The sequence below is a fragment of the Lutra lutra genome, chromosome 16 (genome assembly GCF_902655055.1).
Source record: "Lutra lutra chromosome 16, mLutLut1.2, whole genome shotgun sequence".
Lineage (NCBI taxonomy): Eukaryota > Metazoa > Chordata > Mammalia > Carnivora > Mustelidae > Lutra > Lutra lutra.
In genome coordinates this window covers 14,498,087-14,525,588 of record NC_062293.1, presented here as the reverse complement: position 1 = coordinate 14,525,588, position 27,502 = coordinate 14,498,087, and the positions used below count along the sequence as shown (strand labels likewise).

General features: G+C 47.9%; 1 protein-coding gene and 1 long non-coding RNA gene across 3 annotated transcripts in view; one reads left to right on the top strand and one right to left on the bottom strand.

Annotated features, from left to right (window-relative positions):
- Positions 1-27,502, bottom strand: part of PECAM1 (platelet and endothelial cell adhesion molecule 1) — a 56,515-nt gene that overhangs the window by 8,044 nt on the left and 20,969 nt on the right. Inside the window, exons 6-14 of one of the 2 annotated variants that reach the window (XM_047706653.1) lie at positions 25,763-26,011; positions 24,229-24,504; positions 20,197-20,484; positions 19,471-19,578; positions 18,326-18,353; positions 17,036-17,112; positions 14,575-14,628; positions 12,960-13,022; positions 7,478-7,534 (exon numbers count right to left, since the gene is read on the bottom strand). In XM_047706653.1, coding sequence (XP_047562609.1) covers positions 7,478-7,534; positions 12,960-13,022; positions 14,575-14,628; positions 17,036-17,112; positions 18,326-18,353; positions 19,471-19,578; positions 20,197-20,484; positions 24,229-24,504; positions 25,763-26,011 — 1,200 coding nt within the window. The remainder of the gene's footprint in view (positions 1-7,477; positions 7,535-12,959; positions 13,023-14,574; positions 14,629-17,035; positions 17,113-18,325; positions 18,354-19,470; positions 19,579-20,196; positions 20,485-24,228; positions 24,505-25,762; positions 26,012-27,502) is intronic. The other variant, XM_047706654.1, reaches the window with a different exon arrangement.
- LOC125086948 (uncharacterized) lies at positions 375-15,363 on the top strand. The gene is made up of 3 exons (XR_007123317.1): positions 375-447; positions 552-652; positions 15,324-15,363. It is a non-coding gene; the product is annotated as an uncharacterized LOC125086948 (long non-coding RNA).

The following is a 27,502-nucleotide window of genomic DNA, read 5'->3' as shown; positions in this document are numbered from 1 at the left end:
AACTCAGGTTGAGATCCCGGAGTCCTGGGATCGAGCCCTGTGTCAGGCTCCCTGTTCTAGGGGCGTCTGCTTCTCCCTCTCTCTCTGCGCCCCCCCCCCCCGCTCATGCTCTCTCTCTCTCTCTCTCTCCCCTCTCAAATAAATAAATAAAATCTTAAAAAGAATAGTACCATTTTTTTTTTCAAAGTACTTCTTTACCCGCTTGGATTCTGAAGTGGGAAACAGCAACCTGGGGCAGGTTTGGCAGTGACCGCTGGCCTGATTGGCTCTGGACCCCACAGGATGGGTGGGGACTGACCCCCAAGTGCTCTTCTCTCCCTCCCAGAGGGGCTGGAACAGAGAGGCCCTCTGCTCTATAATTCTTTCTTGATGACAGCTACTCTTAGTATAGTAAATTTCTACCCCATTTGGAAACATCTGGAACACCAGGAAAAGCCAGAGCAGAAGGTGAAGGCCAAGTGAGCAGATACTGGGATGGGAAGGTATAGGTTAGTGTCCCATCCAAAAGGCATAAGGTAATGTCTGAAGAGGGACCCGGCATCTCTTCCCAGGGCCAGGAGCTGCCAGGTGGGATGTGCTCAGGACACCTTCCGAGATGGACCCAGGCATCTAGAGAGGAAAACCAGCTCTCCTGTTGGAAGACTCACAGGAGGTAAGTTCTTATAAGCCAGGGTTTTTTAACACTGGCATTATTTACATTCTGGGCTGGGACATTCTTTTCTGAGTTTACTTATTATTTTTTTGGTAAGATTTTATTTATTTATTTGACAGAGAGAGAGAGAGATCACAAGTAGGCAGAGAGGCAGGCAGAGGGAGAGGGGGAAGCAGGCTCCTTACTGAGCAGAGAGCCTGATGTGGGGCTCGATCCCAGGACCCTGAGACCATGACCTGAGCCGAAGGCAGAGGCTTAACCCACTGAGCCACCCAGGCGCCCTTACTTATTATTTTTTAATAGTCTCTACTAAATGTGAGGCTCAAACTCATGACCCTGAGATCAGCAGTCTCCTGCTCCTCCAACTGAGCAAGCCAGGTGCCCTTGGGCTGGGTCATTCTTTGCTCTCGGGGGCTGTCCCGTCCACTGTAAGATGTTTAGCAGATTCCCGGCCTCCATACATTAGATGCAATAGTACCCCTTCTACCCTCTGCCCCCTGCCCAAATTATGACAACCAAAAATGTCTCCTGCCTCGAGAACCAGTGCTCCCAGCTGTGGAAATGTCATCCTAGACCCGATTTCTTTCATAGGGAAGAACTTGACTGTGTTTCTGATTGTAGGAAACCACTTCACTCTTCAGTTTTAAAATCAGGGCAAATATACATGAGTAGGTTTAGCTTTGAGGTGAGCAGCAAGCCTTTTTATGAAGTGCCTTTAGAATGAGCAGGAGCACTAGAAAATGTCGGGCACTGATTCAGAGTAAAGAAACAAATTTTCCTCTTAGCCAGAAACAGCAGTTTGCATGGGGCTCAGCCAGGCTGAGAGTGAGGTTGTGGAGAAAGTCAGAGGCAGTCACGCCTTCATGGAGAGGCTCCCTGCCCAGCCCCACTGTGATCTCCCTTTTAGGTCTTGTCACGAGAAGAGCAAGAGAGGAAAGGAAAATCAAGCCTTTCCCTGGATTAGTCAGAGGAGGAGGAAGCTGACAGCAGGTGAACAAAGAGGTTTTCGGGAGGTGGTGTTTGGGGGTGAAATGGGGGGCTCTTGAGGCCAAGTCACACTGTACCTCCGAGCACCAAAGCTATGAACGAGCCCCCTGGGGCGGCAGCGCCATCTAAATCGAGAGAACTCAGATGCGTGACACATGAGAGTGTCACAACTGCAGTAACAATTGGTTCCAGTTACTATAACCTGTATGACTTTCTTTAAGCACTCACTTTTTGGACTACCTACATTACTGCTTAATAAGAGACATAAAAACAGACTTCGTTCCTGTTTCTGGAAAGTCAGGTCCAATGCTGTAACCAGAGCCACCATAGCTGACTGGGATTTGCAAACCTGACCTCAGGCAAATCGTTGGAGAAAGAATAAGTACTTAAAAAAAAAACAAACCCAAATGCTATCCTTGCAGATCCAAATTATGAGAAATTATCTGCGTGGTCTCCATTAGCTAAGCCTGCCCATGGTTACGTAGATGCAGAAGCTCTTTCTCAACCCTGTTCTGGCTCTTTTCCAGAGCTTGCTTTCCCTTCTCCCCTTCTCCGTAGGCTTCTCTCAGTGGGGTTTCTTTCTTTCTTTTTTTTTTTTTTAAAGATTTTATTCATTTATTTGACAGAGAGATCACAAGTAGGCAGAGAGGCAGACAGAGAGAGAGGGAAGCAGGCTTCCTGCTGAGCAGAGAGCCCGATGCGGGGCTCGATCCCTGGACCCTGGGATCATGACCTGAGCCGAAGACAGAGGCTTAACCCACTGAGCCACCCAGGCGCCCCTCAGTGGGGTTTCTTTCAGAAATAAATTTTCTAATACTTAGAAACCCTCTCCTTCTTTCCCTAACATGTTGTAATGAATCACCTAAGAGTTGGAGAGGGGAGAACTGTAAGATCAGGGGTTTCCTTGCCCTGGACTGAGTTAATGGATGGGACAAGATGTTAGCTTAGCTCTTTGTCAGTGAAATAGTAGGTTCCCAGCAGAAGAGCAGACCTAACCACCACGACCCAGCAGGGGACACTGGGTTGGAAGAGATGTCCTCTCCTCCCCATTTTACCCCCTACAGTACCCACTACTCCTACCCACCTGCCCACTACAGCTCTTAGCCCCAGCACTCACTCCTGAGAACACTGAGTGTTCTGCAGCAGTCCCACATGAGCGAGGGACGTTTTATTGAAAATGAGAAAAGTAACACCCGAGGGAGAAATGAGGGGCGGGAGCCAAGTCATACAACTGGATAAGGGCAGGGCTGAAAATCAACCCCAAGCCTCTATCTCCCACTTAGGGTGTTCCCCACAGGATTAGAGTGCAAAGAACCATCCAGGTGGACGCCAGCCAACACAAACACGACAGAAGCACAGTGAGTTGGGCCTGGAGATCCATGACTTAATACAGATTTGAAGGAAAAACTCAGGCTTAGGTGCAAATACGTATAGGGTCTTGGAATCAAGGGTGAGTAAAGGATTGTGATTGGCTCCAAGGGAACTAAAAATAACTCTTAGAAGTTACTTAGAACCAACATGTTCAGGGGAATGGTTCCGGATGGACAGACGGACCAAAGCATAGACGAATGACCATTACTTCCAAACGCTAGGACCGAGACTCTCCAAATGTTCTGACTGGAAGGCAACTTAAGATCATCCAACTTACCAACTTACCTCATTTGACATAAAAACGCTGAGCTTAGTCACATTCAGGGACGTGCAAAGGAGAATGGTTGTGGCCAGGGGCTGGGAGAGTCACGAGTTATTGTTTACTGGGTATGAAGTTTCACTCTGGGAAGATGGAAACGTTCTGGAGATGGATGGTGATGATGGTTGTAGGATTGTGTGAATGTATTTAATGCCACTGAAATGTACACTTAAAAGTGATTAAAATGCCAAATGTGATGTATGTTTTGTCACAGTTAAAACTCCCACACAGACAAGGCTGAGCTTAGAGCTGAAAGCCATGATTGCCAAGAACTTGGCTCCTCCCCCAGCCTCCAGATGACCGCCAGCCCTCAGCCAGCCGCTCAGCAACCCTCTCCCCAGGGCGCTGGTCCTACCCAGAGCCCCGCCCTGGGGCTGCTCCTTGGAGGCAGGCCTGCCCGATGCCCTTTAGCTTATCTAGAGGAGCAGTTTTCCTTTGTATCACTCAGGGGGAAAAAGGGGGTTTAAGAGCCAGAACTACGCCCTGTGAGCCATTTCCCAAAATAGCCAGCCCTGAAGTGCGGCTAGTTGGAAGGTGGCGAGGACTGAGAAATTAAGGTGGGAAGGAAAAAAATCTAGGAAGGAAAGGTTAGAGAAGACGTAGCTCTGCATACAGCCTGCTCACTGACCTGTCCGGACACCCACCCTCACGAGGTCCCTTATTTTATTAGGTGTCACCCTTCTCCCCCCCCCCACATCTACACCCGCACCCTTGCACCCGTGTTGGAGGATTCTCTCTGCTTGCCAACCCTGAGGGATCCTTCCAAGACTGCTGAGGAGTGGGAAAGACTCCAAGACCCCACCTTGTCAAACAAGAAGCACTTGAGTGGCATCACCTGAAGGGAACCTGGAAACATCTAGGAGAGGCTTCTAGAAGTGTGGTCCCCAGACCAATAGCCAGATATGTAAGAATCTGTGAGGAATGCAAAGTAGCCTCACTCCAGACCTACTGAATCCAAAATTCAGGGGGCTGGTTGCTGTACCGTCTGTGTTTTAACAGACTGGGGAACACTCCATCTAGATCGGGCATCTGCCCCTCATCTCACAGAGGTGGTGACCAGGGTCCCTAGAGGTTCCACGACTCAGCCAGGGTCACCCAGACCATACCGGCTGTCACTCTTAACAGAGGCGACTCCTCTAGGGAGACCGGTGATGATGGGAAGCCGACCAGAGAGCTGGAAAACACACAGCGCATGGTCCACCGGTTTGGCAGCGTGGAGAGATGTGAGGAGCCGCGCTCCGCAGCCGGCCTCCCTGCCTCCGACTCCCTGCTCTGCCAACCACTGGCCTTGGGATCTGCTCTGGGACAAGTTATTTAACCTCTGGGCCCATTTCCCCATCTGCAGAACAGGAAGAGTAGTAGAGCTCCCGCCACCCCAAGCTGGTTTTGAGGCCTGCGCATAGAGTAGCATATGACGGTAAGAGGAAAGGAAAGGGAAGAGAATTGACCCGAGGCTGCCAGCCTCTGCCTGCCCCCCACCCCTATCTCCCTGGGGAGCAGCAGCCCAGCAGGAAATGTTCCAGAACAGCAACTCCTGAGGCTTCCAGGACGGAGCCTCTTCAGTGAGGGGCCAGCAGGGACTTCCAAAGCAGCACCGGGGATTTGACCACAAGACCAGGGCTCTCTCTATAACCCCCAAATGCTGGGCAGGAGCTGGCTGCCAGGTCGGAGACCAGATTACAGAGATGCCCAAGGCCCTGCCGACTCCCGACCGCCCAGGTTGGGCAGAGGGAGCGCCCTGGCCGGGAATCGGGACACGGCTCTAGTCTCTGCCTGGGCTCAAGTTTCTCTGGCATCTTTCAGCTAAAAGGGCTTGGATGCTCACTGTAGGACAGGGATACTATGAGGACTGGTGCTTGGGGTAATTTGCACCATCTCCCCCCTTCTCTCATTTAATCTCAGTGGAAGAAACTGGAGTCTCAGAGGGGTTAGACATCTTGGTCAAAGACACAGCTGCCAAGTGGCCGCACGGGGACTGGGGATGGGGACTGGGGCTCAGATGTCTGTCAGCAAAATAGGGCCCTTCACCACCCTGAAACCCTATAGGGTCGGGTCCTGCGGTCCATTCCTGCCTTAGGTCAGAGGGAGCAGTCGGGTTTCCACAGCGGGGGACCGAGGACTCCGGCCTGGAGAACCAGCCCGGGGCCCCTGAGGGAATCCATCTGAACAGCGGCCCTAAAGCAGGGGTAGAAAATCACAATAGGCCTCCTCCAAACATGCCACATCAGCACAGGGTTATTTTGAGCTGAAGGCAAATGACAGTCAACGGATGCAGAAAGCACCTACAAAAAATTTTTATTGTTCTTGGTTAACTTCCTATATAAGCCCCCACTTCTAACCACTCTGCAGTTTCCCATCACTTGGTTTTTCTCCTGTTAACCTGTCTTTTGCCAGCCTAATTTGCAGGGCACCTAACACACACCCTTCGGGGTGCACCCTGGGGGTGGCCTTTTCCAGCAGTAAAGGGCCTCCAGCAGCAGGCTCAGGCCACAGCAGACTGCAGGCTTCCCGCAGGTCTCCTGTGGGGGGAAGCACTCTGGGGGCAACCCCTGTCGTCTCCACAATCCACAGCTTCCTTTCCCCGAAACCAGAGGCAATGCAGTTCCCTGATCTGTGATCAGGAGCGTGGAAATCCACCTCCAGGGCGGGCCAGTGTGGGGACCTGCTTCCTGTGCGAACTTGGGCAAGTGTTTCAACTGCTCTGTGCCTCAGTATCCTCATCTGTAAAATGGGACTAACTGTGAGGATTCAAAGAGATATTCCAACACAGAAAGTGCTCCGTCCTTCTTGTATAACCAAAGCAATTAAATGTGAACGATCTCAGGGACCTTGAGGAGAGCAGAAGGGGTATTTTCATACAATTGGGTGAACCCTACTGGAGCTCTAGCTTTTTGTTACACTGGAAGAACAGAGAAGGTCTATTTATTTCTCAATTTGCATTTTGCTGGCTCTGAACATACTGAGATTGCAAAATGAGACACTGAAATCGAAAATTGCCCCCGGAGATGCTTTCTGAAAATTGGTCAGTCAGTGTCAAGTTCCTCAAGGGGTTGAGTTTCTGCTCTACCCATGAAAATACCATTAAAAAAACATATTCACTAAAGGGAGATTCCTCTTTCAGATAAAAAGGGGGTCTCCTGTGGTTAAGACAGTGCTTCTCCAATGCTAGCAATTGTCAACAGTATCTAGAAGCCCGTTAGGAGTTCAGATTCTGAAGATTCTGATTCTCGCAGGTCTGGACTCGCCCTGAGACCGCCACAGCCGTGGGTCTGCGGACCCTGCTCAGAGTAGCTGGGCTGTCCCGAAGCTTCCTGGCCAGTTGTAATGCTCCTCAGATAATCCACTTAAATACAGGTCTGAGGCAAGATATCCACATAGTGACTATTTCCCCCAGAATTACACCTTTTGGCCTGTGACTTATTTTCAGAATTGAAAAAGGAGTCTTTGTGTTCCACTCATTTTCCCAGAATGGGATAGAATAATGATACAAAAATGATACTGCTGGGAGCTTCCCCAGTTCCATGTCTGCTTGGGTACCATGTTCAGTCCTGGGGGAAGATCTTCATGGGGGAAGTGGTGGAGACGGGGACTGAATTGGGGGTCTGTCACCAGAGAAAGGGAGAATGGAAGGAGCAGATCTACACCCCCCCCCAAGGCAGTGTGTTCTTATAGAGACTGAGCTCCCCAACGTCTTGAAAGCAAAGCACTGACTTTGTCTACGAATTCTGGGTGCCCATCATGCACCAGGGCCCGTGGGGGTGGGGCGGGGGGGGGCAGATGAGATGCCCTGGCTGGCACCTGAGCATGGGTGGGGCCACGCTGCTTCTCCTGGGGTCCCGTGAGCCCATAGTGGTGCCAGGACACACTCCAGCCCAGATGCTCCTGAGCTGGGTCTGAACATGTGAGGTTCTATATCCCTGGCATGCAGTAGGCGCTTAATAAGTGTGCACTGACTAAATTACAGCACATGTAACAGGTGGCTACGTTTTAGGGGTGGCAGGAGAGAGGCAGCCACCAGCTTCGGTATAAGGGGCGGTACTCCTTTTTGTCTTCCTTTGCTCCTTCTTCTCCTGCCCACTCCCAAGCCCCCATGGATGATTCTGGGGGAACCATCCCTCAGGCTGGGGGAGTCAAGGGCCCTCACTCACCAGGTTTAGCTTTCCGGATTTCACTGTACACCGTCTCTGTGCCCTTGGTTTCCAGACCTGGAAAGTGACCGGGTACAGGTCAACAGCTGCCTCTGGGCACCAGGTCAGCCCACTGCTGAAGCAGGAGAAGGTCCGAGGCTCCCTGCTTGCCCACTAACCCCTGACCCCATGAACACCCTTCTCCAGCAGGGGCTGGAGACCTTGTTGCCACAAAGCTCAGGCCACTTCCTGGCTTCAGAAGATCCTGGTCTAACTAGTGGCACTCAGCCTGGAAGGATGAGGTCAACAGGCCAGTACAGGGGCGGGTCCAGCTGCTCCAGGGGAACCCTGGGCCCAAAGGAACACAGGTGGAGGGGTCCCCAGTATCGGCCTGCAGCCTCCAGCTCGGGGGCCCCACCCCTCCTTCCCTGCCAGGCTGTCCCCGTGTCCAGTCGCTTTCCCGGGCACTCCCAGGGGGCAGGGCTCTGGGCTCCCAATCACCTGAGGCCTAGGTTAGAGCGTGGGCATCGTCTGTGACTTTAAGGATCAGCTGGGACCAAGAACCACTTAAAATCTTGCCGGGCCAGTCGATGTCAAATGCCAACACTGGGGCCCCATTCTGGTTCTGACTGGTCTGGGGTGGCCCTGGCACTGGGGTTTTTTAAGAGCTTCCAGGGGATTCTAAGACACAGACCAGGCTGAGATCCTCTGGTGTGAAGTCTTTCAGAAGAGCAGACAGAGGACTGACCAGGGTATGCATTACGCCCTGAGGAGACCCAGCGTTTGGGGGACAAAGCAGCCATATGGGCATCTGTTTAAGTTCAAGTCTACGTACAGGTTGTATATACACATACTTGTACACACACCATACTGTGTCTACACGCAGCGTACACACACACCCAGTGTGTACACACAGAGCATGTACATACACACCCCCCCACAAACCTCAGGAAACAGGACAGGGCCCAGCCACTTCCCCCGCCTCCTCTCACCTGCACGAAAGACCAGGAAGCCTCACTGTGGAAAGGTAGCTTTCTACATGTGGCCAACATTCTCCTTCTACGGATCCGGAAACGAAGCCCCCGACAGGGCAAGACGCTTCCTGACCGTCCTCTGTACCGAGTGGCTGTTGTTTTCCTTAGTGGCCGGCCGCTGGCTGGGCCACGCCCGTGGACTCTAACTGTGCCAAGATGCCCTTGACTCACTAGGCTCCAGGGATGCCCCCCGACCCTAAGCGTGTCCCTTCACTGCCGGCACGGCCCATTCTCTTTGGCCCACTCCTCTTCGTCATCCAAGTCCCAGGACAAGCTTTGTTCCCGCACCGGTTCACACACCCTCACACACCTACCCACTCCCTAACACGCTCACCCCTTCCCTGTGCCCAGGGCAGTTACACAGGACCCCTGTGCTCACACAGCACTTTGGGGACACTTGCCCATGACCACACCAACATTATTTGTCCCCAAGACTGTCTCCCTGGTGGACCCGGAGCTCTGGGTGCACCTCTCAGGCCCAGGCCTTGCATGGCTACCTGGAGGCATAGAGGTTTGATAGGACAATGAAGGCACCAGTCAATGTCCTTGCAAGGGTCTCTAGCCCTCTCAAACCCCTGAACCTGAGGAAGGTATTAGTATAACCAGCCTGTTCCCTGAGGTTTTAGATCTTGGTGATCAAAGCCATGGTCCTTCATCAGACACTGAATGGTGAACGGTAGTGGTTCTAGGAGGAAGGCTGGGGGTGGAGGGGAGGTTCAGATCCCCCAGCAGGTGAGTCTGGGACATTTGGAGTGGCCAGGCCCTTGCAGAAGGCTTCATATGACTCCACCAAGACACCAAACAGGAGCTGGTACTCACCAGGGTGGCTGAGCCACCAAGCACCCCTCTGCTAGAAAACCTGCTTTTTTCTAAGAGGCCAGCAGAGATGCCCACCCCGCTCCCCACACTCCCTCCATGGCACCAGATTTGGAGGTGCACAGGGAGGCTCCAGGGATTTCTGTATCTCCTGGGGATCTGCCACATCCCCAAGGGATTCTGCTCCGTGTTAGGCCTGGGTGAGTCTCGCATTCAGTGTGATCCTAACACCTGCTCTGTGCTGGGCACTGTGGACCAGGAAGGGAAAAGGTGACTTGGACCCAGAGCTTTCAGGAGCCCTGGGCTGTGGAGCAGACAATGCGGGGAGAAACGATGGTATAAGGTGCTGTATACCAGGTGCCCTGGGTCCCTGCCAGCTCATCCTCAGACCCTGTCCCACAATGGGAGCCGGACCCAGGGGGAAAGAAAGGAGGGATGGGGTGGGGTGGCCAAGCCTGGGGGTTGGGCACCTTGTAAGATCCACACCCCCTAGGCTTGCTGGTGGACCTTTCTGGTCACCTTGGGGACACTAACACCCTCTGGACTCAAGAGCTACACTTGACCCCCTTCCTTCTTGTAACTGTGGATCAGTCCGGGTGGCAGGGTGGTTTCCACTTCTTGGCCGAGTGGCTATCCTTGCAGCTGCCCGAGCAATTCCTCCTGCTGCCCCCCTGTCCTGCCCCCAGTGATGGGCCGAGGCTGGCCGCTCACCTCCACCACCCCTGCCCTGCTCTGCAGCTGCTCACTAATGAGTAACCCAGGCCAACAGGCTGTTTGTCTCTGCTGTCAGGCATGTTTCCGGATGGGGCTTTATTTTGGCTTCTGTTTTTCTCTGTTCTCAGAGAAAGAGATGGCTTCAACGTCACGGGGTTTTCCCAGCAATTAGCCTCAGAGCAAACAAGCAACAGACCGGGCTGAACAAGTTCCTTCCCACCCCGCCTCCATCCCCCAGTGATTCCTTGGTCAGCTGCCAGTCGGAGGCAGAGCTGGACGCAGGCCTCATCCCCTCCCCCACCCCAGCTGTGGAAGAGGGAGCCTTGAGGATAGGGAACTGGGTTGGCCAAGACCACATCAAGTTTACTCATCACTGGCCTTGAAACCACAAAGCCCTTTCCCCACCCTAGGGACACCCCACCCACCACCCACGAGAAAGCAAGGGGACAGCTTCCTAGGCCAGGCTGGCCCTACCCTGCTGTCCCTGAGCACCCAAGAGGCTGGATCCAGAAAACACAATGTGTACCTTCCAAAAACTCCATTTCCACCCACATGGCTGTCACTCTAGCTCTCATGAGACCCTGGCAGCAACGTGGGGAATGGTGACCGCAGCTGTGCACGGTCTAGCAAGGAACGCACCCCTGTCCTAAGACTTCTTTTCCCTTTAAAGCCCACCCCACCCTCACACAAGAAAAAGAAAACAAGACACTCTAACATGGAAACATTCCCAAAAGAAAGGAAAATGGACCCTTTTGCAAGGACACAACCCTGCATCCTTTCTCTATCAGCTGCCTTCACTACAAACCCTCTGAGGCATCAGGCCCAGCGCTCTTAATCCCACCTCGTCCTGGCCCAGCGGGCAGCAGAGGCGAAAACAGGACCTAGCATGAGAACCTCGAGGCCAGAGCCCGGGGCAATCACTGTCAGCTTGAGCACCCCATGGAATTTGGAGGGTTGGGGACAGCAGGGTTTTTCTACACATATGCAAAATCTTGGGGCAGCCCTGTCCTCTTTTTACGCTTCCCCTTCCCTTCCTGGCCTGAATTCCCCTTTAGAGGAAGGAAGCTGTTACCGCCAGAACTGACCCCATGATGCACAGTGACAAAGGGGCATTTGTAGCGGCTCTGGCAGGACCAGAGAAGGCTGGAAGGGAGTCCCCTACAGCCCCTTTAGCCACAGCCGAACCAGACTCTGTTCTGAGCACCAGCCCCCCGTGCTGTCTCCTCTTCGGCATCTCATGCTTAACCTAACCGGACCTGTTCTTCCCAATCTCAGATATCGGGACCGTCCATCCAGACCTGTAGTGATTTGGTCTTCCCGATCCTTGCCATAAAATGTCATCCACAGTGGCATGTCTCTGAAATCTATCTCCAGTCTACCCACTGCTGGCACTTTGTCTCCGCCCTCATCCCTTCTGGCCCGGGACAACACACCGACCTCTGCCTCCTTCCAGATCCTCAGATGAGCCAAGCTCTGGGCCACCGCACGCTGACCTGCCCATTTCCTGGGTCCTCCCAACCCTTCCTCCTCTTATTGGGCCCACCTTCTTTGTGCCCTGCAGGCCCCAGCTTCAATGCCAGCCCCCAAAGCCGCCTTTCGCGCCGTCTCATTGCTCCCTTTCCTTCTGAGCACTAACCATCACCTGACGCTGTCTATATATTCTTCGTTTCCGTGTTTTCTTGGCTCCCTCATAGGCTCTACCCCCATGGGGGGGTGGGTGGGAAGAAGGGCCATATATGAACCTTTGCTGCTTGCACAAGGGCTGGCCATCAAGGACTTTACTTTGTTAACAAGCGAACCTCTTTACAAGGAAATAAAGAGGAAGAGAACTCCAGGCCTGCCACGGCCCCCACCCTTCCCAGCTCCAGTCCAGTCTCACAAGTGGGATGCCCAGCGTGATCATGCAGACGGGGCAGCATCAACCCTAGGGGCCATCCTGATGGCGGACTGTGGGTACGGTGCCCCACTGGGCAGCACACAGCCCGGGAGCCATAGGGGACAGCCTCACCTGAAGGTTCTGTGCACACACCCGCTGACGTGGTGCCCAGGACCTAAGCAAGGAAGCAGGAAGGAACCCAAAACTCTTCCGGATTCATGGAGCCAGAGAGGACAAAGGGATGCCATTGCCCTGGGACTCTGGCTAATGCTATGCACGGCTAGTCTGGCGGAGTGGACCCAGCAGCAGTCCTGGGCCTCAGTGGGAGAGGGGATGTGTGGCTATAGCCTTAAAGAGCCACCCAGCAGGGCAAGAAGGCTGTGGGTGGCTAGGGTGAAGGAAAGCCAGGAGGGGATGCATCGTTTTTTTCGACAGGGGCGGTAAAAAGCAACTGCAACTGACGTTCTGGCATTCGATGTGCAGCAGCCCGCTCTGTATCTGTGTCCCTAAGGGAGCCACAGAGCCAGGGAACCCCCAGGTCAGCTGCGTCCGAGAGAACCGCACACAGAAAAACAAAACCTGAAGTGGGAGGCTCGTGCCACTGTTCACACAGAAGGGGACTCTGGTTTCAGAAGCACTTTCCCAAGAGTCCCTCTAAAGAGCCAAGCCCTCACCACTTTCGAACACGTGTTTCATTTCCCCAGGCTCCGTGTGCAAGCAGCTCTTTAAGGAAGATACTAGGCACGGGCAAGGAGCATAGCTCCGGAAGAAAGCCCAAACACGGGCAGTGAGGCCCTCAAAAAGCCTCTCAACAAACACATTTCTTAGCACTTAATAATTGCTCAGGAAAACCTACTCATTATTAATCGTGAGATAAATAAGAATGAAATTTATTTAATGCCTCAAAAGCCTAGGCAGGCATCCCTGCTCCCGCCGTAGGCATGCCCAGCAGGTCTGACTGACTGAAGGGACCTTTGTCCTTGGGTCACAGCACACCTCCCCCTGGTGTCTATACCCCAGCAGAGAACAAAGCGTGGGGGATCACCCCAGTAATGGTGCTTACCTTGGTAAGACTCAGGCGAGGTCACTTCCACTTCTGTGTACTCTACATCCAAGGTCAGAGGCTCTGCTCAAAAGAACCACAGCACCCCACAGTTAGACAAAACCTCCTCCGGGGGCCTCCCCCTGCATGACAGATTTCCACTCAAATGACTGCAGAAGTCCCTGTTTCGAGGAGGAAGCTAGACACAGGCTAAAGGCTATTCATTCCAAGTGAGACGGACACCTCAGGCTGGGGAAGACCCTGACAAGTCCCACTCTCCCCAGGACGTGGGGGTACCCTTCTGCCCAGGTCCCCCCTTGTTCCCACAGGGGAAGGATTGTTAAAAGCTCAGGATCAGCCATGGCAGTTAACTCTGGAAGCGTATTCCACAGCCACAGGCATAGAAAACGATTTCCAAGAAGGAAAGAATGTCAGGAAATGGGGAACAGGGTCCCCCATCCTAAAAATGCTCCGAGAGCATAAGCCGTATGCATCGAAAAACAAGTTGATGAAAGCAGTCGGGCCGCTAGGGCGAAATCTGGTAAAATGGTTGGTGTTTAGCTCAAAGTCACATTATTGTTTTATTTTTGAAGCCTCAGAGTCAGTCTTTCTCACCAGCAACTGATGTGTGGTTGAGGACACCGGTGTTTACTGTTTTAGATCTTTAGTTCTTGTGAGAGGACCCCGGAGGGGAAGCGACTTTTGCAAAATGAGTTAGCCCCATCTTTACGAGCTTTAAAGCCGCAGCAAGGACTCTATTGTTCATTGTCTTTAAACATTAGCAGCAGTGATATTTTCTATTTTTTATAGTGTGTTTTATTTTTATTAAATACTTAAGTATCAGAAAATATTTGTAAGTTATGTATAAAACACAAATAATAATAATAAGTAACGGTGTACCCTTCACCCTTTTCAAGAAAAAGAACATTTTTATTACCCCTGAAGTATCCTGTGTGCCTCTCCCCATCCCAGACCCTTAATACTTTCCTTCCAGCCTAACTGAAGCATAAAAGACATGAAACCTTGTGTAAGTGTAAGGTGTACAACTTGATGATTTACCCCAATGCTATTATAAAAAACACCCCACCTCTACTATCCAAGAGAAAGACGATCCTTCTATGGTGCCCGGTACACAGTTCCCTGTTATGTATAACCCAGCTCTTTCCTCCTGGAATTCAGGTTACTGCCTTTTTTTTTTTTTTTAAGACATTTTTAAATTTATTTGAGAGAGAGAGAGAGAGAGAGAGAGAGAGAGCAAGTTGGGGGGGAGGGGCAGAGGAAGAGGGAGAAAGGATCTCAACCAGACTCCATGTTGAGCACGGAGCCTGACATGGGGCTCAGTCTCCCAACCCTGAGATCGTAACCTGAGCCGAAACGGAGTCAGATGCTCAACCTGCTGAGCCACCCAGGGGTCCCTAGGTTACTTTCCAGTAAGGACACAAGATAGCACCTTTGGAGCAAATGACCAGCCACTTCCATTTTATACAGCAGCCAGGGACAGGGTCCCTGGGGGGTGAAGGGGAGGGTACAATATCCCCAGGTCTTAACAGTTTTAGTTCTTTCCTAGAGGTCTTTTTTTTTCTATAAATGCTTCTAATTAAAAAAAAAAAAGCCAAAAACTTAATTTGATAATTACCTTTATTTTCATTTATTGGTTTCATTGCATGGTTTCCAACATCTTCATTGTAACCTAGTTGAAAAATAACAAAGAGGATGAGTGGCAAAGGAAATCCTAGTTTCCTATATAACTTGTAAAAAAACTGGGTGCCACTAACACACAGAGTCAAGTTTAACCTCTTTGGTGTAGTAGGCCACCAGCTGCGTAGAAGATTCTGGATTCCCTCCTCGCCCCACTATGGCCCCATCCAACCCTCAAGTGGTCAGTTTCTAACACCAACCATGCCCATCATTCCAGGGAGAGATACTTCTGCTTATGAATTGTTCAAAATTCAGAATTGTTCACTTTGAGCAACCTCATTGGAAATGAAGCTTATTTCTAAAGGGTAGGCCTGTAACCAGAAACATGAAGAACGCTAGCAAACTAACCGTCTCCAACTAGAGAGCTGGATGCAGGAGAACGTGGCTTAAAGAAATGGTGGTACCTCCAGGCTGCCACCTCAGTGGGTAAAAAGAACTTCTTAACTTTTTTTTTTTTCCCATCAAGTTGTTCTTTATTAAAAATAATTCTATGGATTATAAATAACATAAATACTTCTGAAGAACACATGACTTTTCCATTATGTTTTTAAGTTAATTGCTTACAGTGATTGCTAAACTACTTCATAAAGTAAAACAATCCACAAAGAGACAATATAATTAGAGTATTTCTTGCAGTTTGGAAATGTGGGGGGAAATCCTATTTTTTTTTAATTTAAAATTTTTCAGTGTTCCAAGATTCATTGTTTATGTACCACACCCAGTGCTCATGCAATACATGCCCTCCTTAATACCCACCACCAGGGTCACCCATCCCTCTATCTCTCTCCCCTCCAAAACCCTCAGTTTGTTTCTCAGAATCCATAGTCTCTCATGGTTCGTCTCTCCCTCCGATTTCCCCCAACTCACTTCTCCTCTCCAACTCCCAATGTCCTCCACGTTTTATCTTATTTTAATGTAAGTCTACATTAGCATTCAATTTAAACTATGTATTTACGTGTAATACAAATAACCAAAAGCCCCCCCCATACCACAAAAATGTACTTCTTCTGTAATGCTTACTTTTTGCTAAACAGTCACCAAATTTTTCTGAATGCAGTTTCTTATATGATATATTTGCTCTGTTTTCTTTCCTGGTCCATTACTTTTGTTATTACAAATCTTTTATTCACTTTTTAGTAAGGATTATACCCCACCGTGTGTTTTCTTTAGTTCCTGTTCTATTTGATGGACTTCAGGAATTCCCAGGTTCTTCTATCTGTTTATTATTTATTTATTGTTTGTTTGTTTATGTTTATTTTTTTTTTAAGTAGGCTCCATGCCCTTTGTGGGGCTTGAACTCACCACCCTGAGACTGAATCTCACACTCTGCTGACTGAGCCAGCCAGGCGCTATTTTATTCACTTTTTTTTTTTTTTAAGATTTTATTTATTTATTTGACAGAGAGAGATCACAAGTAGATGGAGAGGCAGGCAGAGAGAGAGAGAGAGGGAAGCAGGCTCCCTGCTGAGCAGAGAGCCCGATGCGGGACTCGATCCCAGGACCCTGAGATCATGGCCTGAGCCGAAGGCAGCGGCTTAACCCACTGAGCCACCCAGGCGCCCTATTTTATTTACTTTTTAAAGGTGGATGATTTGGTAGTTATAAGAATTGCTCAGTTCTTAAAATATATTTCTCAAGTACGCCCTGCTAGAGGACTATCCTAAAATTCTCATTTTCCGGAACACTTACACAATTAGAAAAGAACATCAGCATTCTCTTCCCAGACCTGATGATAAAGAAAACTGCCCCCAACCTGGTCTGGGACAGGACTAGTTGCATGGGATAGTATTCTCTGCCCTGCTGGGAGCTTTCTCAGAGACCAGATGGGATTAAGAACTCCGGGATTGGCTCCCCACCCAACTGAGCGGGTTTCTAAGCTTGCCCCAAGTCTTATCAGGTACTCTTTGCTTGTACCACTTTTTTCTTTTAAATGCCTCCACTACAGAGAACTATGGAAAGCAGTTTTGGTAAAAGCTGAAAGGAAACTGTCTCATGCTTGTGATAAATAATTCCACCTGAGATCTTTTACCGATGACTTCAGCAGATAACATGCTCTCTCAAGCTCTAACAAAAGGATAATGATTATACCTGGGCCATGTTCAAAGTTTTAGATGATAACCCAGGATGGGTATCTGCAGCCTTGTAATCATTCTCTACCTTTGTTCCCCAGCATGTTTAGGAGGTGGTGAGATTAGGGTAAAATGTTCGCCTTTCTTCCTAAGTTTTTGTTTTGCTTATCAGCTCACCCTTCCACAACTGGTTAGATGAAGTGCCCCTGCTTGAGGACAGGGCCTCCCTTCCAACTTGAACTCTGTCACCTACAGATTCTGCTTCTAAGAGGGGTGGGGGAGTGTGCAGCCAGCTAGGGGAAAACACTTAGCAAGAAACCACGACTCTACCGTAATGTCTGTTGGCTTCAGTATTGGGATCTGACAACATCTTCTCATTGCTGGAGTTCAGAAGGGGAGCTGCTGGCCTTGAAATGAAATTTCAAAAGGAAAGAAAGAATATGACTTTTTTTGGCTCTAACTTCAAACTACGAAAACAATCAAGGAAAGATCATGAGAAAACCAGTTTTCTGAAGTGAGGAAAACTTTACTCTCTCCTGTGGAAAACTAACCATTTTTCCAGAAGGTTGATAAAAACTCTTTGCTGTTAAAATAAGTGTGAGGGCCCTCCCATACTGTAGCAAGCTCTGAAGAAGTAACGTTTTCTTGACCTCCTTTGGACGGTCTTCACTTATTTCCAGAATTGCTTGATTATTCTGTTTATTCCATTTATTAAATAGTCTATCGTCTCATAAATATTTGGCATACCAAAATTATCCTATATTAATCAAATACATACACACATATATCCTTGTTACTTTCACTTATATATAAATTACCTGTTAGGAAAATATATTCTTGTATGTATAGAAATTGTTTCAGATAAATTTCTGCCAAATTGAATATTATTGTACATGATAGTTACTATAAATATAAAATATTTTGCCTTAAGTAGTATGTATGATTTCATTATTGTTGATCAAGAGTATTATTTGCTCTCACACAATTTCTCATACATGTCAATATTAGCCTCAAACTAGAAATGAAAATGACACCTTTTAATAGTTTGCTTGGGAATCTGTGTAATTTCTTTTAATTTATATATAATATGTGAAGCTTTTTTATAAATTCGGTATTTGGTGTTTGTTTAAGAAAAAAAAAAGTGTCAGGGCCAAGATGAATTCTATCCCTCTGAATTCTTCATCCTATGCTACTGTTTTTCTCCAGAACAGAACTATCCTTTCCATACCTTCGGATTTTGGATTTCAAGAACAGTAGAAACATTACCACTTTTTTTTTTTTAAGGCCAACTCTATTTTGCAAATTACGCAAATTTTAAAAATTCCATCTATTACCAGTATAATTTCATAAGGAAAAAGGGATCTCACAAGGAACAGTATAGGAGGGACATGACCTCAGAATAAAGCCACTCTTTCCATTGAAGGATAGTTGGCAATCATCCATGGAGCCAAAGACACACACATGTGTGCACACTCACACTTCCCTATGCTACTCACACCTAAGATCCTTATTTTTCTGGGTTTTCCAGGGGATACTGAAAACCCTCTAACGACCAGAATTTTCCTTTAGTTGATGCATGTCTACAGAGCAGCCACCTCCCTCCTAAATACACACACTGACCTGGACATCTCCACTGGTGTCTGCTTGGCTTTGAAAGAGAAAGAGAAAATCCAAAGTTAGTATAATGTACCCATGTTTGTATCAGATAAGAACACTCATCTCCACCATATTTGACTTCCTTGAAGATTGAACACCCATAAAAAGAGAAAAGAAAGCCAAATATATTCCGCTTCAAAAAAAGAAGAAAAAAACAAACAAATAAACAAAATAGGTCTTCTTTTGGTCTTATACCAAGAGATTTCACATCATTTCCTCCAGAAATATGGACATTTTGACTGTTTTAGCCAGGAGCGAGTTTCTTTAGTGGCATGTGGTGGAGATGAAGTCAAGGAACCAGGTAAGGGTAAACAGGCAACTCTTTCTTCAATTCAAGATGATTCCAAGAAGGAAAGGCTACATCAGTCCTTATTCTCTTAATTCCAAGCTGGCCTGAGACCTTAGCAAGGGGCTGGTTCTGGAGCCTGTCTTCCCAGAAGGGTTGCAGCTTTCTTGTTCTAGAAAAAGCCCAGGGCCCCGCCTCATCCCATCTGTCCCCACCCATCCCAGGCCGCAGCGCTGGAGCTCCAAAAGAAACTGCTGTACTCCACAGAAATTGATGCAGAATGTACTGGGGCTGTGCCCTTTTCCTTAAGTTCATGCTAGCTGACTGATTCCTGAGTGTCTGGGTGATCCTGGCTTCCTTTCCATGTGTGGTTAACCTCAAGCACAGGGTAGAAATCATGGCACAAATGGCAGATCAACTGGGAGGCATTCAGTGGATGGGGAGCTGGGCAGGGAAGGTCCCAGCTGCAGGACTAGGTGTGGCCAACCCCATGAAAGAGTATCTTCTGACCACACGTAGCTACAACCTCCCCCTCACCACCGCTCCAATGCATCTTTTCTGGGTTGTCCAACTAGGAAAGCAGTTGCTTTCATTTGTGCCTAACTAAATCCAAAGGGCAATAAAAGCTTTTTGCCCACCAAAGCCAAAGTCTTCGATTATCAAGGTGACACCACAAAGAGAAAAGCAATTGTTCTCAGCTATATCTCCTTGGTTCCCAGTGGGGCAGAGCACCAGGCCTCCATGAAGCTGAAGCCCCTCCTGTCCATGGCCCGTTTCCTGGACAGAGCAACCTACCAGAATGGAATGAAAGAACTGTACTCACCCTTGGCTTTCTTCTGAAAATAACATCTGGCCCCAAGTATAAAGACGGCAATTATCACTCCAATGACAAATACTGCAATAAGTCCTTTTATCCATGGGGCAAGAAAGACTGGAAACAAAGAAAAAAAATACACACACACACACAAACACAAGTTTTTCCTCTGCCAGCAAGAAATAATACCAGGTTCAAGCAACAAATAAGACTAATTTTTATAGTCCTTATAACCAGCATCTTACTTCTGAAAGATACTGTTCACAGCTGGCACAGAAATGTTCTTGTGTGGTTTTTGTTTGTTTGCTACAGCATCAGCTTAAAGGACCACTGGACTGAAGTCGACTCCTTTTTTGGGTCTATTCAGCCCTTCTCCTTCACTAGGAGACCACCTTCTACCCACTTGTGTGGGCTCCCTTATGTCCCTTCTGCATGACCCAATCCCCTTGGCCATAGGTAGTCCATGGGTGGACATTTGACCCAACATGGACCAACTGGTATCTCTTGACCAACAATTGGGAATTACAACTATGGGAAAAGTTCCTAATTTTTTATAATAACCAATTCCTCTTTTATATAATGTGGATGCGTGTCTGTCATTTGCAACAAAAGAGCCTGGAAGACATTGGTCTCTTAATCCTCAGTGAAATGAGCTAAACAGTGGTCCGCCTCCTCTTACAAGGGCCTCACCCTTTGAGGTCACACTATGTCCCCCTGTTTGAGACCCTGACTCACCTCTGACTGTCAGTATGTTGCTTTGGGGGCTGCTTTTAACACGATTGGCTCTGTTGAAGGCTGTGCAGTAATACCGTCCTTCATGCTCCTTGCTAGCCTTTGAGTTGTGCCAAATGGCCTGGGTTTCATTCAAGGTGGTTTGGTGGAAGGGCCTGGTCTCTTTTTCTCTGTAAAAACTGAAGGTGATTGGGCCAGACGCTTCATTCACGGAGCACCGAAGCACAACGGCCTTCCCAGACTCCACATCCTCTTTCAGCAGGATAGAGAGCTTGACCTCATCCACCGGGGCTGAAAGGCAGGGAAAGGGACAGTGCTGAGGAATGGGGGAGGCACAACGGACAGAACACGACACAGCACTGCTTAAGGCCAGCCTCCTGCTGTACTGTGACAGAGACTGGGGCTGTGTGTGCCTTTTTTTTTTTTTTCTATGCTAAATTTTACCCTTTTTTCTTTTTTTTTAAATTTAATTTAATTTTTTCAGCGTTCCAAGATTCATTGTTTATGTACCACACCCAGTGCTCCAGCAATGGCCACAGTTGCCAATGTGCAAAGAGCCAAGATGCCCTTCAACAGATGAATGGATAAAGAAGATATGGTCCATATATACAATGGAGTATTATGCCTCCATCAGAAAGGATGAATACCCAACTTTTGTAGCAAATGGATGGGACCAGAGGAGATTATGCTGAGTGAAATAACTCAAGCAGAGAGAGTCAATGATCATATCATTTCACTTACTTTTGTGTGCCTTTTACTCAATTCACCACCCTCATCCCACGTCCTTCATATCTCCCTCCTCCCTCAGCCCAGAAGGGAAGCAACCGATGCCTCCTGGAGACACCTCCCTTCACTTAGCCCCTCAAGTATTACTGACCACTCAGCCTGACACTATAGCTCATCTCTGTATCCTGTTAAGTGTGTGTGTGTGTGTGTGTGTGTGTGTGTGTGTGTGTGTGTATGATTTCCCTCCCTGAGCTTACAAAGATGTATGGCACTTCCAGGTCTTGTGAGTAACCTTGACCCACTATCTTTAGCTATTCTTGTTTTTCTACCTTCTCCTTTATGAATGTTCTAAACCAGCTGCTCTCACATCCTCATTTCCCACTTTGTTACCCCTGTCACCTGACTTCCAACCCTCTGCTTTGGAAACTGCTCTCCATCTCCAGTTTTGAAGAAACGGCAAAGGTCACCCGATCCCCTGACGATCCCCTCCCTGAGTCCTCAGCAGATTAATTCCAGTCCTTAATAGGGGTCTGTCCACTCTTCCCATCCAGAACCAGTGTGGCTTCCTCTGAGGCTTCTTTGATGCCTCCCAGCCCAGATTCTCTAACCTCCTCACCTGTCACTCCCTCTTTATTCACTAGTTTTTCTTCCTTTTGCCCCTTAAATATGGACTTTCTGCAAAATTCAGTCCTCAGCTTTCCATCTCCGTTCTCCTCTTTGGTGATTTCATCTACATCATAGTTTCTGTTCGTGCATTTAACACATAAACATAGAGCATTTAATGCTGAAATAGATAGCTCTAATCCGATTAGTCCCCTGAATTCCAGGTCTTGATTTTGACCTGGGTGTTTCCACCAGGAAGCCCTGCCAACCTGGCATTCTCAGCAGATCCAAGCAGAACTCAGTTTCCTCCCATATACCATTTCCAAGTTTAATTACCAAAATTCTGATCCTCAATTGTCTTCCCAAGTAGATCTTCATATTAGTGTGAGAATGGAATGGTCAGCCGACTGGCATCTGACTTATTTTTTATTCATTCATTTGAGAGAGAGAGAGAGAGAGAGAGAAAGAGAGCAGGTGGAGGGGCAGAGAGAAAGAGGGAGAGAATTCCAAGCAGACTCCCCTCTGAGCTAGATGTGGGGCTCCATCTCACGACCCTGAGGTCATGACCTAAGCCAAAACCAAGAGTCAGATGCTCAACTGACTGAGCCACCCAGACGCCCCTGACATCTGACTAGGAGATGAATCACCTCCTTGAGCATGCAGTGGGTGGCCAGGCCATGGAGATGCCAGTACCACAAAAGGGAGCACCAGGCCCGAGATGGGAGGGTGGAGTTCAACCATAAGGGCAGAGTCCTGGAGGGTACCACCTGATTTGGCAGTCTCTCTCCTCCTGAAGCACAGTGGGGTGGTAGCAAACCAGCTTCAGGAGCCCGGCTGCCCGACCCCAATTCCCAGCCCCACTCCCCATCAGCTGTTTATCTTAAGCCTTTGACACATCATCATAAAGCAAGGATAGTATTTTCATGGGTCTTACAAGGCTATTGTAAGTATTAACAGGGATAATTTACTAGACTACTTCACACTGGGATGCCCACATGGTCAAGGTTCATGGTAAATGTTAGCCGCTAATATTGACCCAATTTAAACCAACTTAAACAGTTTCACATGGGCCTCTGCGTTGACTTCTTAAGGTATTGTGAGGTCTGAAGTCTCCACTTCTAAGAGATAGAGCACCCCAGTTAATCTCCCCCAAGCTCCATCCTCCTCATGACCTCCTTTCCTCTTCTGGCTCTTATTGCACACAGGACAAACTCTCAACTCTAGAGACCAGCATTCGATGCCCTTCACAGTTGAGCTCAGTCACATTTTCAGTTTATATCCAATGATTTTCCAGTCCCAATCTTTTGTTTCCAGCCATCTGATCTACCCAGTCTTTTGAACTATTCCATGGAGACATTTTGCTCATGTATTTAACTGGTTGGCCATTTCTTGACCCAGCCCTTTCTTTTCTTTTCTTTTTTTTTTTTTTAAACATTTTATTTATTTATTTATTTGAGAGAAGAGAGAGACAGTGAGAGAGAGCATGAGCAAGGAGAAGGTCAGAGGGAGAAGCAGACTCCCCATGGAGCTGGGAGCCTGATGTGGGACTCGATCCCGGGACTCCAGGATCATGACCTGAGCTGAAGGCAGTCGCTTAACCAACTGAGCCACCCAGGTGCCCGACCCAGCCCTTTCTTGACCCATTGTCAAGACCTGGCTCCCAACCCAGGTCTTTGGATTCAAGCTAGATGATCCCTTTCATGCCCTGAATTCCTATCACCATTGTTGTAAGGATAGTTCATGTGACAATCATGGGTTCCCTAGCAGCATTTTTTTCCTATGCTTACTTGCACTGTCATTCAAATATACTAAACTATTTCTCCATTATTTAATCAGGACATCCTGTGTTTCTTGCTATGTCATTGAAAACAATAGGTTTTCTTTTTTTTTTTGTATGCCCTATAGCATTAGATGCTTTATATATATTGATATTAATTTGAGGGGCACCCAGCCGGCTTAATTGGTAGAGCAAGCAACTCTTGATCTGATATTAATTTGAAATATATGGCTCCTTTTGGACCATACATTAATAGAAGCAAGAATCTCTAGCCTACTTAAGAGGTCCACAGTGGTACCCGCAGATAGGCAGTTATTAAACAAGAAGGAGGAGGAAGAAGGAGAAGCCTATTAGGCTTTTTACAAAAGGATGTGGAATATCTCAGAGATGCAAACAATGGTGGTCCTGAGGCCTTCTGAGAGATGACAAGTCAGAGGCTCAATGGAAAATATCCACCCCAGCACAAAGGTCTATTTCTCCTGAGTATGACAGTGTCAGTCCCATGAGACCACAGTCTGCAGCTCTCATGGCTGCAGGTTCTCCATATGATGGAGTCTTCAACCTCAAGGGTCAACAGCGGAGAAAAACTCTGGTCTACAATTCTCAGAGACGGTGGTCAGTTCCTCTAAAAAGGGAGCCCCATAACACAACTTTAGTGGTTCTTGACGTCGGGACACTTTACTCTGATATTTCAGCAGTTCGATTGAAAGGTTCTGCCAAGAGATGTCACTGGCCACGCCAAGAGCCACCAGATATTTTCTGGCCTTGTTTACCTGGGTCTTGGTCCTGCTTTGCCACATGGCATGTTTAGGGCCTTTGCACGAGTACCAAACACTAGTGCGTACAACCCCTGGGGAACCCCAAACCTTTGAAGATATGAAGTAAAGCCCCCAAACCACAAGATTTCTTCCCCCAGCGTAGCCACTTACCTATGACCTTGACCCGCAGGACTTCGCTGACCATTTCATTATGGGAATGACAATTATCCACAATACACTGGTATTCTACATCTTCCGTTGGTTTGTCTTTGAATACTGCAGGCTCATTCGAGTTCATGTCACAGCTATCCAAGATGCTATTTCCTTTTAAAAGGTGATAAGAAATAGGCGCAGTTCCATTTACAGATTGGCAACTGACTGCAATGGTCTGTCCTTTTATCACTTCAGAGCTGGAGTCATAAAAAATCCTGGGCGTGGAGAGCATTTCTAGAATGACAGAAAAACAGCTTGAACAACACTGAAGGCAGAAACAAAACATCCAGCCCAAGAGGGTCCTTCTCCAAACTCTGCTCTTTGCTTCTCTGGCTTGACCATAATTACTTGCCTGTCTCACCTACCTTCACAGGACTATTTTAAGATGGACAAGTGATGTGTGTGGGGATGAGGGGAGGATTGGGGGTGACGAGGGAGAGGAGAAGCAAATGCTATAAACAAAAATAAGGGTGACACCAATTTAAGAAAAACATTACATCTTCCTAAATACACATTTATATGTTTGTACACTCACACATCCGTATGTTGCTATTGTGTTGAGAAAAGATACAGGAAAAGCATAAGATCTATAACAAGTACCCAAATGGATTCAATTTGAAAACAAATCCTCAGTGCCTCAGCCTCGTTTGAGAGTAAATTGCATGCCTCAAGAAGCAAGAATTCTACTAGGTCCTTATTTAAAAGTTCACTTATTTATAAAGCTTATAAAATGTAAAAGTCCGCCATTGTCTCTTACATTATTTCCTTTGGAATTCCATGACGAGAGAGTTGACAAGAAAATACGACCCTGTTTGAGCAGAGACTAAGATCTTGGCTGCATAAAGCACAGCCACAAGTTAAACTAAAGGACAGTGACTGAGTCACAGCAGAGCCTGTGACAGCCTAACCAGAGTTCCACATTTACTTAGACCTCTACTTCAAGGGTCCAGGGCCCAGCATCCCCAAGGCAGGCACTAGTGAGAGATGTGGAATCTGGCTTCATCTCCACCTGCCTTCTAACCAGGTTTTGCATGCACGGTCAGCTCTGGGAAGCATGGCTTTAGGTGGTCCCAGCACCTACATTCTGCCCACCAGAAGACCTAGGCTTGCTTGTCAGCCAGGATATGGATTTAAAAAGGAGGAACTTAGATCCTAAAGTTTGCTATTGAATAAGGAATGTTTCCTCCCTGAGTGGGAGCCTGTTCTAGCAGCCAGAATCTTGCCAGCTCAGCCCCATCGTCAGCAAGCAGCCACAATAAAGCCATGAACTTGACTTTTGCCTATGCTTTCCTTGTATTGCCTCCTCCTGGTACTCTGAGTGGGAATACACCCACTTGTTTGGATTCTTGATTTCACTATTCTCTCTTTCTCCCAAGTTCTTCCTCTGCCTCAGTCTGATCTGCTTTCAGCCTGGAGAGGGTGGCAGCTGGTGACAAACAGCCTCTGTCCCATCCCATCCCAAGATTCTCTGAGCCAGTGAGCATGTACCTACCACACACAGTTATCAGGACTGCATTGCTTCTCTTGACCACCCTGCCCACGCTTGCTCTGCAGGTGTATGTCCCACTGTCCCTTGCTGAGGCGATTCTGGTGAAATTTTGAGACTCTGACACAGTCGTGTTTTCCTTCTGGATGGTGAAGTTGGCTGGAGGTGCTCCTGGAATGGAGCACCACAGGTCCAGGCTTTTTCCCTGGTCCAGACGGGTGGTGGAATATTCCAACTTTGGTTTGGAAAATAGCTCTGAAAGACCAATGAGTGGAAGAGGGTGAGATGTTTCTGGGCACCACTCCCACAGCCCCTTTACAGAGAGAGAAAAGAGAAAATCAGGAAAGGACTCTTGCAGGAAGCTATCCAGAAGCAGCGAAACAGGCCTGGCAGGAAGGAGTACCAGAAATTTCAGGCATTCTGGAACATAGTGGGAGCAGAAGCAGCCACAGGAAGACCTATAGATTTGAAGGATCTTGGGAACCACCTAAAGAAGTGTGAATTGTATCCTAGGGGCAATGGGAACCATGGAGAGTCTGGGTCAGGGGAATGGCATCAGACTGTGTTAGAGGGAGCTATCTGGAGGGAGAAGGGACAGAGTTGAAGGGGCCCAGACTAGAAGCAGGAGGGATGCAGTACAGGCTTAAAGCAGAGTGAGAGTGTGAGGTTGGGGAGAAGTGGCAGCTGACCACCATCCCTCCCACACTTCCCACAGAGAAAGATGACGATGACGATGACACCTGAAGCCACCCAAGGTTGAATAATTTGTAAACTAGAACATTCTATGCCACTTTAAGGAGTCACCAGTACCGTAATTCAGGTTGAATGTCAACAGCAATAAAGACAGAAGTTGACTTTTAAGAAGTCTTGGCATCTCCATGTTTAAATATTCCCTGAAATATATCAAGATCTTGTTGTTATGGAATATGTTTTTATTTTCAGATACTAGGAAATTACTAATTAACTACTTAGCTGCTGTGAAGACTTGGTCCTTTGTGTAAACAAGTGCACTCTGGCTCAGGATTTTGGCTTTTGATACAGAAGGAAGGAGTCAGTAATTTTTTTTTAAGATTTTATTTATTTATTTGAGAGGCACATATGCAAGTGAGTACAAGCAGGGGTTAAGAGGGACAGAAGAAGTAGACTCCCCGCTGAGCAGGGAGGCCTACATGGAGCTCAGTACTAGGATCCCGAAATCACAACCAGAAAAGAAGGCAGACACTCAACCAACTGAACCACCCAGGTGCCCCAGGAGTCAGTAATTTTTGACACTATCTGCCTATTGAGAAAGGAACAGAGACCCAAAGTTCCTCCTAGGAAAGCTTCTTAGACTACAGGTTTGAGAATGCAGCCAGGAGTCAGGGAATAAAATTGTACTTTTGATTCTAAATTTACCTGCCATACAGGTTTGGGGGTACAAATCAATGCTGTCATTATCATTGATGTTACATAGCTATAGAAATCATTTCCATCATCATCAGTCCCCAATGCCTTCCTAGTTTCCTCAATAAGATCAAATAAAACTTCAAGTAAGGTGGTAGCCTAATAATTAACCTATATTTTATTAAGACACATTCCATCCTTCCTTCCATGTAATCATTGACTTACTTGTTTTCAGAGCACCATCAAAAAGCTCTAGGTTAGGAGTGGGGAAAAGGAACCAAAGAGATTGACATCCTAAAATGCCTTACAAACTCATTGGGTGGATATCAAAAAATGTGAAAAAAATGATGTAGCAAGAATCCC